At 41.8% G+C, this 12997-nt stretch overlaps 1 protein-coding gene across 1 annotated transcript in view; it reads right to left on the minus strand.

Moving 5' to 3' along the window:
• Positions 1 to 12997, minus strand: part of NOM1 (nucleolar protein with MIF4G domain 1) — a 31709-nt gene that overhangs the window by 12799 nt on the left and 5913 nt on the right. Inside the window, exons 2-4 of the mRNA XM_082259578.1 lie at positions 12233 to 12357; positions 6691 to 6886; positions 1035 to 1358 (exon numbers count right to left, since the gene is read on the minus strand). Coding sequence (XP_082115704.1) covers positions 1035 to 1358; positions 6691 to 6886; positions 12233 to 12357 — 645 coding nt within the window. The remainder of the gene's footprint in view (positions 1 to 1034; positions 1359 to 6690; positions 6887 to 12232; positions 12358 to 12997) is intronic.

Consider the following 12997-nt stretch of genomic DNA (forward strand, 5'->3'; position numbering starts at 1 on the left):
TCAGAACCTTGATCAGTGTAGATGTCCCCTTTCACTGTGACAGCGTGAGGAAAGGAATACCGATAACCGGCAAATGTGTTTACATCGTGATCAGCTGTGATTGGACACAGCTGATCACGTTGTAAAGAGCGGCTGTTATTGGTTTATTATCCCCGATGTGTGATCAGCTGTTTCCAAAAGACACAGCGATCACGGAGCACACCAGGTACAATGCTGCAGCAGGCCTCCAAAGATGCCCTCCCAGAACTGGACGACTGAGCTGTAGCCATCATTTAGCTATAGTGTGGTCAGGAAGTGGTTAGAAATGTTAATTTTTTTTTTTTTGGGGGGGGGGGGGGGTATTGTTTTGTAAAAATGGGTTTACACTGAGCAAACACACATGGCCAAAGAAAAATTTGACAGCGTCTCTTTACTAGACTTTTATAAGTTTGATCTTCCCAAAGACAAAATATCCCACTCTTTACTATCACGGCTTATTTATGTCACCAGTTTTCTTCAGCACCTATATTTGCTTGCAACTATTTTCAAGGATGAAGCACACGTAGGGCAAAATTAGAACCAAAATATCTGATGAGCACATTGAGAATTCATTGAAAATGGCTACTACATCCATCCAACCAGATAATGATGTGTTAGTTTATCAAAAACAGTCTCAAATATCGCACTAGTTTTATGTTGCCCACTTTTACTTTTCTAATAAAAAAAAAAAATATTACAAAAAAAAAAAAAAACGCTATTACTCAGATAGGTACATTATCTATACCAGTGATCAATACCGTGTGATCTGCCTGAATTTTTCTGATCCTCAGCTATTTTTATTGTTAGTGTATTTTATGTGTGACCAAGACAATTCCTCTTCTTTCAATGTGGACCTGGAAGGTCAAAAGGTGGGACACCCCTGAATTAAACTGTTCAGAGCCAGTAAACAGTTTTGGGTGGACCTGTTCTTAAACCACAAACCGCACATATAAACTCTTAGTTAATGTATAATGAGCTCTCAGGCCAATAAATTAATACATAATTTTTTTTTTTACCCGAGTCTGATCTTGGAATTCCTTATCCACAGCATTTGCCTTGTTTTGTGCCTCACTTATCAGCTCCTTCAAAGCCAGAGCATCATCCTTTCTCAATGAGAAGCCAACATTTTTCAGAAGCAGCAGGATCAGCTCTATGTTCCTCTCTGTAAACGTGGACACCAGTAACTTCAATATGTCAAACACCAGGCGACAGTCAATGACGTGGAAGTTGTACAGATGTCCTATGAAGGTGAGCAGGTTATCACACTCTTTACTTTCACCAATATCTGGATGCAGGTCATGAAACTGCTGTACTACTGATTCCAGGATATGCGCCCCCACCTGTAAAGAAGTTCACAAGAAGGTTATACGATATTTAACGCACAGTCTGAGGTTCTATGGCATTTAACACAAATTGTTAGGACTGTGTAATATGCATTTTTGCTGGCTAGCTGGTAAGTATGCTGAGGGTTAATTTGTTTGGTTTGTTCTGTGTAAAGCCTTTCCATGTGCAACCTACTAATCTGGCTATATATTGGGGTAGTTGCTGTATTTGTTTAATGTATAGCATATGTAGCACTACTCCCAAGGAGCTGCTGGTGACGGGTTCCCCTGGGTTACCATAACAACAGTAGAACATTCTGACATGTTTCCAAGTGTTTTTACCTCAGACAAGGACCAGTCCAGTTTCTTTGGTTTTTATGTTTTATTAGGACCTTGGATAGGAGAAGGGATAAGTGGGATACTCCAACTGAACTGAACTAAGCACAATAGGCAGGACAATCAAGGAAAATGCTGGTTGACGCTAGCTAGCGCTAGTTAAAGTTTGATTGAGCTAGTCACGGCTAGGCCCCTGCTTCACTTTTCCCTTGGCTGTGAAAGGAAGCTTCCTGAGGTAATTCTGTCCTAAGGCAAGCTATTCCTTGAGGTAGACTGTACTGCTGAACAACTTCGGGGCCCTTCCTGACACCTTCTTTATCCCTAATCTTCAGGGCTTAACAACTTGGCACCCTCTTCCCTGTAACACTCTGGGTTAACTGGCTCTGTGATTCCCTTGACCTCTCTGGAGTGGTCCCCTCTCTTAGGCAGACCCCTGGGCAGATCCTTGAGTACTCATGACACTGTTTTTCTTCTGCCCAGCAGCTCCACTGGTCAGCACACTGGATCCTCTGCAGCACAGCTCAACCCCGGTCCCTAGGCCGACTGCCCGGAAATCACCTTCCTCACTTCAGGAGGAGGAGAGACAGTCATACACCTCCTCCTGGACTCTCCTCCCGCAAAAAAGACACCCAGTCACATGCCCCCTCCGGATTTATTCCCAATCCCAGGATGCATTGCAGCAATGCCCACCCACTGGGACAGTCATAAATCCTGGTGTGCTATTGGCTAGGTTTTCTCCACTGTACAACAATGCCCCTCATTGGATACAGTGGGGAGACTCCCCAGACTCAACAGGTCACACCCGGAAGCATGTGAAAGGCTAACTAACAGATCAGGCCCTCCTGATAAGCAGACAGGGCCACTCTATGCTTTACCTAGCACCTACCTAGGAGGGTGCTACACATACTTTTTCATGGTTAAAGCTCAAATATAAAAATGCAATTTTTTATTGAAGGAATTAAAAAACACTGCATATGAATATCTGATAATTACCATCTGTATGGACAAGGAGGCACACTCAAAGCCACTCCTTCAGAATTTCTTTAAAGAATTTTACTGCAATGCTGTGAACAGCCTGTATTGCACCTTTGCTGCCATTGTGCTATGTGCTGGGTGTTCAGTGTGACCCTGTGCCTTTAAGGAGGGGTGGGCTCCCTCCAGTCACCTGTCCTCCATCTATCTCATCAGAATGCATGTGCTCCCATTGTGGAGACTCTTTAAAGGTAGAGTTAGGGACTGCAGATATCAGGGTGCCTTGTCGCGGCCTGCAGCTTACGCATGTATTTGCAAATGTGTGCAACTAAACGCCTGTTTTTAACGCATACTGTTAGACAGGTTAATTTGGCTGGTTGCTGGCTGGTTGGTAAGTAGTGACTGGAAATCCCTTTGCTTCTTTGATCTGTATTGTGCATTGGTCTGAACAACCAAAGAGCAATTATACACACAGCTGAACCACAAAGGTCACATCATCTTTCCCTACACCGTTTCATATTTAACACTTTCAGCCTCTTCCACTATACTATGGGACCCTTCCCCACGTATAAGCTCATACAGACCCATGTAGATTTTCAACCTTTAAATCTTCAATTTGCATCTACAACTAGGGTTGCACTGACACTAAGCATTTTCGCGAGTACTTGTACTCGTGCAAATGCTCGATACCTTTGAGGTGCGATTTGAACCCATACACAATGAATGGGCTCAAATCGCATATGATCCAAATCACATGCAGGTTCCCAGCTGCTCCTGTGTGAACCCAGGCTGAGCCTGCCTATCAGCACCTTTCCGCTCTACAAGTTATGCTCGTCAGGCCAGAGAGACAGCTTATAGAGATGAGCATTGTGGAATTCAGCCACTGTCTGCATAAACCACTTTAATTTAAAACACTGCCTCATCCCGATTCGCTGTTAGCTGGTGAGCCCTCTGTTTGAATTACACACTTCTACACTGAGCCTGGGTTCACACAGGAGCGGTGCGGGAAATTGCATGTGATTCGGAGAGGAATCACACAGCTTTTCTGTTCAAATCACATGAGATTCTTTGCAGTGAGATTTGTGCTCATTAATTTTGTATGGGCTCAAATTGCACCGCAGAGGTATCGGTAATTGGTATCAGCGAGTACTTGAGCACAAGTATCGGTACTCGTCGGTACAAAAACAGGTATTGGAGCATCCCTACACACAACATTGCTGAACAGCCCACTGGGAACCCACCATACTCGACCGACTAGAATGGACAGCCTGTCAACAGTTTTACAGGGAGAATACAGACTTTCCAACAAAATCAGTAGAGCTGAGGGCAGCCAAATACTTTATAGGGAGTGCAATTCACTGAACCTAGAATATTCTGAAGAGATGCATATGTACATTATGTATAAAATATATTAGGGGTGAAGGAATATGACGCTGCCTGGGAAAGGATGTAGGGGAAAGTACACTGGAGTAAGAGTAGAGTAGAAATAGAAGAATTCCTTTAAGCAAATAAAATCATATACAGATGAATCTTGACTAAGTAGGTCCAGATAGTAAGCATAAATATAACAATAATATGTAAAGTGACTAGTGCAGTGGTCTGGGCTACCTGGGTGTGTGCCCAGTAAAGTGACTAAGTGACACAGATTCAAAGAAATCAATCAAAAATTGTGATATTAAGTGACTGTGCAACTAAGCAGAAGGCTGGGGAGGACGTTGAAATGACGAAACGCGTAGGCGCTGTCACGTCACTTCCTGTTCCGGACTCCTGTGGAACGCATGGCGTTCCGGATACCTGTAATCACTGCTGTATACCGCTGTCTTACTGTATATTAAATGTAAGTACCCTTCCTTTAATCTTAATGAAATTAGCTTGCAGTATTAGGCTATATGCCCCCCCCTTGTTCATTCTATGTGAGAGCCTAATTATTCCACCACTGGAGGATAGGCTGGGACAAAGCCGTAGCCGGGAGCTTAAGGACCCCCACTTGATAATTAGGAATTCAGGTGAACCTTTCAGGACCGGGCACCTCTATACAATAACCCCCAGTGTATTATCTCTGCCTAATGCCCCTGTGTGGGCTGGGATATCTGGTGAGTGCATCCTTTATTAGAGTGATCTCGAGCACTCAAAACGCCACAGCATCACCCCCAGTTCCAGTCAGGAATTACCGCATGAAGATTAACCATTTAACTGGATAACCACTAATATATGGACTATCTATTGTGATCAAATCACCTTTCACCGTATACTGGTCACTAATTATTGGATAAAGATGTCCACCCAAATTTGAGTATTTCCTCTTGACTGTAGTCATTGAATTTACTGCACTGATCACCTTTATATATTTCTTTATGCGCCATTAAGTCACTTTGGACTGTTCTTTTTGCATTTGAACCATAGTACTGTTTACCTTACCTATGCACTTGGTCACTATTACTGAGTTCTCATTTTGATACCCAGATTGTTGCACCTTAGTTGCACAGTCACTTGATATCACATTTTTTTATGGATTTCTTTGAATCTGTGTCACTTAACTGGGCAGTGGGCACACATTCAGGTAGCCCAGACCGCTGCACTAGTCACTTTACATAATATTGTTAGATTTATGCTTACTTTGTGGACCTACTTAGTCAAGATTCATCTGTATATGATTTTATTTGCTTAAAGGAATTCATCTATTACTACTGTTACTCCAGTGTACTTTCCCCTACATCCTTTCCCAGGCAGCGCCATATTCCCTCACCCCTTATATATTTTATGCACTTTTAGATATAACCTTTGGTTACATCTGAGGGAGGCTGCGGCCTTTATTCCATATCCTTAGCGCGGGACCCTTTTTTTACAAATGTACATTATCACCTCACTTATCTTTTTATCTTTTAAATGTAGGGAGCAAATTCAGTCAGGCAGTGAACCAATAGTAGTTTAATCACTGACTGGATCATTATCTATCATCTGTGAGGGTGGTGTGCTTCACCTTCCCCCACAGGCCACCCAGTACCATACACCAGAGTAAACAACATTGTCCATCACTTATTGTGTAATATGTACATTTATTTTAAGGTATATTTTTATGCTTTTTTATATGCTTGACCTGTTGCTCCTCTGCCATTTGAACTCATATCTTTTTTTGATTGTAATTGTCCTCAACTCCGGTCCTCTGGGCCAGGTTTGCAAGATAACTAAATTACATCACAGGTGATATCATTTGCTGCTCAGTGATTGCAGTATTCAGTCTGCATCTACCCATCTACCCACTGCTCTAGACCAGTGTTTCTCAACTCCAGTCCTCAGGGCACACTATCAGGCCAGATTTTAAGTATTACCTTGGGGAGATGCAGACTAGAATACTGCAATCACTGAGCAGCAAATGATATCACCTGTGATGTATTTCGGTTATCCTGCAAACCTGGCCTGTTAGTGTGCCCTGAGGACCGGAGTTGAGAAACACTGCTCTAGACTATTGTGATGGAATACATGTATGGAACATGTGACCAACAACTGGGTTGTTTTTAAGAGATAGTGTTCGTGTGTATTTGTTGTCTTTTTGATATCTGAATAAAATTTGATCTTTTAGGAATATATGTGTTATTATTTTTGGAGGGATATATAAAGTCCCACCTATGTACTTTTCTGTTTTCAGTTTGACAAATAGAGAGGATACCTCCTTAAGTAGTGGTTAAATTAATAGACGATCACCAGTTCACTTGTCTACGGAGTCTTGTCCAGGGGCACCCTTAAAGTCCAGTTGAGTCTGAATGCTTTAGATTCTATGTACTTCACATTCCCAATAAACATACTTTTTTGTTTTTGGCTGGACAAGATTAGAGTGTCTTTCCATGTGCCTCTATGCAGTGAGACCTTCCTATCCGAGATCAGCAGAGCGCAATACTCAGAACCAGGGACCCGCTACCTATCAGCTTCTAGCTCCCAGCCTAAGTTCAAATCCTTCTTGGCATGATATTGCAAAAAGACAAATATCACTTTAAAACCATATTTTCCATTAAGGCAATATATGAAGGTTGGAAAATCTTGTTACCTCAATCCCCACTGTGTGATGTAGTATAGCAATCAGAAGCACATGTTCCATCATCAGTCGGTCTGGCATTCTGGCAGGAGTAATACAAGCATTGATGAGAACATTGGTTAAAGTATCATTCATATCCTTTCTACTGTTGGTCATGTACAGTTCTTCAAGCTGTCCGCTGATAGAGGCCATGTTTGGTTCACTCAGTCTAAGGAAGACAAGAAAAAGGGTCAGCATTATCTTACATGTGGAAATAATCACGAAAAATTTCAGGAAAATATTTAACTGGATCGCTACCTGGAACGGCCATATTTGTGTTTGCCGCTCCCAAGGAAACATAGGTATTCTACTACATAGATTATTGTAGAGTTAGAGATTCCTCAGAATAGAATTTAAGGGATTTGTCTCATTCACACAGGTTTTAGTGCCAGCTGCGGCAATAATCCAGCATATTCTGGCGGCTGCATTCCAGAAATAAGGTTTAAGTACACCTGTCACAAAGGAATTACTTAGGCTGCCATTGTTGACCTCTTCTTTGGAGAATGCTAGTTTTCTGGCTTCAGTTCTTTCCGAGTCATAGATTGGGAACAAATACAGAGAAAAGGAATTCTGACTGTCACTTGGGCTGGCCATAGAAAGCTCTAATTGCAGCTGAATACTGCTAAATTGGCCAAAATTCAAGTAGTGTGTGTCCCTGCAAGTACCACACAGCTCAACAGAACACAATTTAAGGATTTACAAAACTAAATCGACAGGACAGTGACTGCTTTCTATCAAATGCATTCAATATTCAGGTATTTAGTGAGCGGTAGTTGCCTGAATGCAATAGATAGCAGTGAAGATTCCTTCATCCTGGCTGTTAGTGTGAATGGGGGAATCAAGACATGTATGGCTACCTTTACAACATGCATATTCTGGGTCAGTGTCTCAAAGATCTTGAAGACAGATAAAGCCAGCTTTCTAGCATTTTCAAAATGAAGCCACATGGGAGCCCTATACTTTTCTCACAACAAGTATACTTTAAAGAGGAGCTCCAGGCTCCTTCAGAAAAAATTGAAAGTCAGCAGCTACAAACTACAAAAACATACTGTAGCTGCTGACTTTTAATATAAGGGCACTGTCCAGGGATCCAGCAATTTCAGTACCTGAGCTGATTTTTCAATTGGCTACCGGGTGCTGCCGCCATCTCTCGCTAAGGGAAACCGGGCCACAAGGCTTCACAACCGGTTTGCTACTGCACATAGAGAAGTGCGCTCTGTGAATGGGCTGGCTGTGGGGGAAGGAGGAAAGGGGGGGGGGGGGTCGAACGTCTGTCTCAGTTCATGGCTGCAGGGTGAGCCAGATGTGGGAGCAGGTACCTGTCAGAACCAGATACCCGCCCCCCCCTTCCCCCAAAAGGTGCCAAATGTGGCCACAGAGGGGGAGAGGAGGCAGACAAGAGGAGCTTCCCTTTTGGGTGGAGCTCCGCTTTAAATTTTGAGAAAACTCTACTATAGGAATTAAGTAGACTGTCACTGTTATAAAAGCAAAGACGGTCACTTTACCCTATAGGGGCATCTTAAAGAAGATCACTATATCTGTATTGTACTTGCATGTTCAAAAAAAAAAAAAAAGCTTCAACGTGGACACAGTGCTATTACACACTACAAAAAGGTGACAAGGAAAGCAAAGACTGACAGTAAAAAGGTGATTCTGCACCAGTTTTCATTGCAACCAACTTTGTAAACTCACTACTGAGCACTCATGTATATAAATAAAATTTGAGTGAAATGTAAAATTGTAGTGGGGTGTTAAAGGATAAAGTCAACTTTGTAAAATAAAATAAAAAATTACAATAATAATAATAATAATAATAAATGCACGTTTTTGCAGCAAAAAAAAAAAAAATAAAAAATGTGCATATATTCCCCCCCAAGGAACCTGCAAAGAATTGCACCTATGATCAGCACGTGAATTTATCCTTTAAAGTGGGTTTTAAAGCCAAAACGTTTCATTCCTTGTATTAGGTAAAAAACATTTTACAGCCTCCGTACAGGCTCCATAGACACACACAGCTCTGGAGCGATCACGCACGCGGTGAAATGCAGTAGCTAAGATCACCGCCAGGGAACCCCAGAAGAGGAGGATCGGGGTCTCTCAGTGCAGGCGAGTATAACACGTTAATTATTTTATTTTTAAAAAACATTGCCTTTAGTAAACACTTTAAGATGGCCATAGATGGATTGAAATTCCCCTGGTTCAGCAGGAACCCCAGGGAACTCTGTTAAATGAATAAGTTGGAAAACGTTTGTGGATCAGTGACTACAGTCACTGATCAGTGTATTGTGACCATTCCGGGTGCAGCTGTCAGAGTACAGTATCCCAGCAGAAGTTGGGATCTCTCCATCCATATCACTTGTGTGGATGGAGGAATCTGTTTGGCTTATTTTCCATTAATCAGTGAGCTGATAAAAAGTAGAAAAAAAAAAAAACAACACAATCATCTACGACCAACTTTAGACATTCTGCAGCGTCTCCATCGGCAAGGGGAGTGACATCTTGCTCATCTGGCCATAAATGAGTGAGAGTTCTCTCTGCGCTTCTGCGGATGTGTCACTGCCCTAAGTCTTCATAAGCACTGAGAAATGTCTGTAGCAGCCTTTTCTCCAGTAATGGGATTTCTCTTTATATATCATTTACTCTACATAATTTTGTATAAAACTTTAACTAAAAGCAAAATTTGGAAAAACTGGTGTTAAAACCACTGTCAAGTTTTTATTGCTGTCTGTGTCTCTGTTAGGGAGATTTACTCTCTGTATCTGTCCCGATCAGCAATGTCACCCTGAATGGAAGGAAGGGTGAAAATTTTGAGTTGTCTCCAGAACAGGAATAGAAGGCAAATTTTGTCAATGAGGACAAATGTTCCTGAGGAAAATGTTTAAGAGGGGATCCTCTCATATTGGAAAGATAACCTTTCCCTTCCTGTTGAGTCTTCAGGATAGGAAGTGAAGGAAAAGCTCCCTAATGAGACACAGATGTTAAAGCAGAACTTTACACATAACAACTTGCTAAAAAAGAATGTTCTTTTGGAAGGAACATTCATTACACATGAATAATTATGCTACCAACAGAAGTGTGAGCTTAAATTTCCACCAGCATCGCTCCTGTTTCTTCTAGCTGGAGGCTGCCATTTTGCTGAAGCCCAGAGCCCCTGAGCAGAAGTAAATCCTAAAGCTGAACTAAACTAGTCGATTTAACAGTTTTAAAAAAAAGTTACATTTTTCTCGAATGTTTGGATTACTGTTACATTTGCTTGTGTCCTCAACCAAACTGTCAAACACTCAAATGGCTGGTGTCATAACTGATCACGTGCCGCACCATAGCAGTTGCAGATCAAACAGAAGCCGCTTCATTGGCTGTAAAGGATAGGAGGATTTAATATTTCTTTAAGGTTGTCAACAGATCAGCTTCTACAAATTTAGCAATGCCTAAAAATGGAGAGCAAGTGAGCACCTGCAGAGCAGGGCGAGAGTGCATTACTGGATTTTATATAGTATAGACACTTATTTGTAATGTTTTCCATAGATATACCTGCAAAAGCGGACAGCCTGAAGTTATCTAGCAGGACTTCATTTTCTGACTAAAGTTCTACTTTAACCACTTGCCGACCGGCCGCCGATGTACTGCGGCAGGTCGGCTCTCCCAGGCAAAACCCCGTACATGTACGGCGCTCGCCTGGGAGGAGCTAAGGGCGAGCGCACACCGCCGCGCTCCCGCCCTCACTCGTCAGCGGGGGAAGCCAGTGCGGGTGTCAGGCGGCTCCGATGGCCGCCTGACTCCAGCGATCTCCCGCTGCTGACAGAGAAGGACGGACGGCTGATGTAAACAGATCCCTGAAGTGATCACAGATGTCATGTGATCATAGCAGGATGTTTCTGCGATGACTTCACAAGCCACGCCCCCCTACAGTTAGAATCACGCCACTAGGGTCACATTTAACCCCTTGATCACCAATACCGTTAACCCCTTCCCTGTTAGTGTCATTATTACAGTAGCAGTGCATATTTTTTAGCACTGATTACTGTAGTAATGTCACTGGTACCCCCAAAAGTGACAAAAATGTCAGTTAGGAGTCCGATCTGTCCGCTGCAATGTCGCAGTCCCGCAAAAAATGGCAGATCGCTGCCATTACTAGTAAAAAAAAAAAACAATAAAAATGACAAATCTTTCCCTTAAGCCCCGTACACACACGCAGATCGTCGTCATACAAATGTTCGTCTTTTCTCCCCGGGATGTCGGTGTCTGTTGAAAAGTGCAAAGACAGCACAAGGACAGCACAAGAATTTTGTCTGCAGACTTCAGCTGACTGCAGAAGTGATGTCATGTAATGGTTAACTTTCCCTGTGTTTTTTATTTTCTGAGCATGCCCAGTCTTGCAAATCTGCGGTCTGTCGGCCGAATTCTGTACTGACAGGCGAACAATCGTCCGTTCTGGTGTCCACAGACAAAAATTTTCATGTTTGCAAGAAAGACTTTTGTCCGCGGATTGTGCGCAGACAGCTGTCGGAGGCACCATACTAACACGCGTACAATCGGCAGATCTTTCGTCCGCCGACGTTTGTATGCCGACGATCGGTACGTGTGTACGGGCCTTTAGTTAGTAAATGCAATAACGTTTGCACAAACCAATCTAAATACGCTTATTGCGATTTTTTTTTACCAAAAATATTTAGCAGAAAACAAATTGGCCTAACATGTTAAAAAATTTATTTTTAAATTTTTTTTTTTTTTTGAGAACTTCATATAAAAGAATGTGAAAAATATTTTTTTTTTTTCTGAATTGTCACTCTTTTTTTCATTATAGTGCAAAAAATAAAAATTGTACAGCTGATCAAATACCACCATAAGAAAGCTCTATTTGTGGGGAAAAAAAAGACGTCAATTTAGTTTGGGTACAGCGTCGCACGACCGCGCAATTGTCCGTTAAATTCACGCAGTGCCGAATAGCAAAAAAGGGCCTGGTCATTAAGCAGCAAAATCTTCCGGTCTTAAAGTGGTTAAGTAAAAATCTGACAGTGGTTTTAACCCTACCCTACTCAAAATATAGATAAAAAAAAGATTTCCTATAGATATACTTTAATATCTGAGTAAATGTCAATTATAACAAAGTATTCTTTTTTTTCTGCGATTTGGTGCAAAGCCTATCTTTCTGCAAAATAATATCTAGAGCTGATCAATCATGAGCTAATTAACAATTAATTAGGAAATACAATAGATTAATGTCTAGGTATCTAATATGGCATAAGGACAGTGATGAAAGTGGAAAAAAAAATATCAACTTGCAGTTACAAAGGGTAAACTCCATACATCACCAAATGACCCGCAGCATACGGGCACAACAAGAGTAAATTAATTAGCAGAAGCCTGTGAGTGATTTAAAGTCCATGGAGTTTCATCCTGTCAATTAAAAATATGAACTATAAAGTAGTTGATGCACTCCAGGCCTGGAGCCAAGACACAGCACACAACTCAGGAGAAAGGACACCATCATTTAGGTGGATCCGTCATGTAATACCTGTTCATCAAACCTTTCACACTCTTCTTCAGCCTCTCCAGTTCTTCCCTCTTCTTAGCATCCATGACTTCAGAGGACTGTCTTAGCTGGGGAGGGACATACTTATGGCCCACATCTTTGGAGTCCTAAGAATATGAAAAACACATTTAATAGAAGACCAACATCATTCACCTAGCAACCCATTAGATCCTTCTGCTCATTTTCTAACCTGCACTAGAGACAGCTGACACCTTATAACAGGGAATACAATTCCCTCCACTTTATAGAAGTCAGTTTACTTATATACATCGAATCCCAAGTAAAGGTAACATGGGCCAGTATTTAAAGTGAACCTGTGCCTAGATCATGCACTCTAAAAAATATTGCATTTTCTGAAAGAGCAGTAAAAGCACTTGAAAACAAGCCCCCACTCATTCACCTCTATATCTATAAGAATTGTAGAAAAATTAGTTTTAAAATTTCACAGCAAAGGCACAGCTGTTTCCTATGAGAGCGAATTGTAAAAGGCCATCTAATATATACAACCAACAGGTGCTTTTAGGCTGTTAGAAACCATCTGACACAAGTGCTGCTGCCAGTGTAAATGAGTTCTTTGCTGTGTTCTTTGAGAGGGATTCACTTTTTTTTTTTTTTTTTCAAATGTTCCATGTAACAAATAGTTAAAGCCCAGCTCCAGAAATATGAAAAAAAATTACCCTTGCAACCCCCTCCCCCTCCACAGCATGGGTTAAATGCTTGCTATGTCTAGGGGTCCTTTAAAGAGGT

This window comes from Pelophylax lessonae (assembly GCF_965119305.1).
Source record: "Pelophylax lessonae genome assembly, chromosome: 5".
NCBI classification, from domain to species: Eukaryota; Metazoa; Chordata; class Amphibia; order Anura; family Ranidae; genus Pelophylax; species Pelophylax lessonae.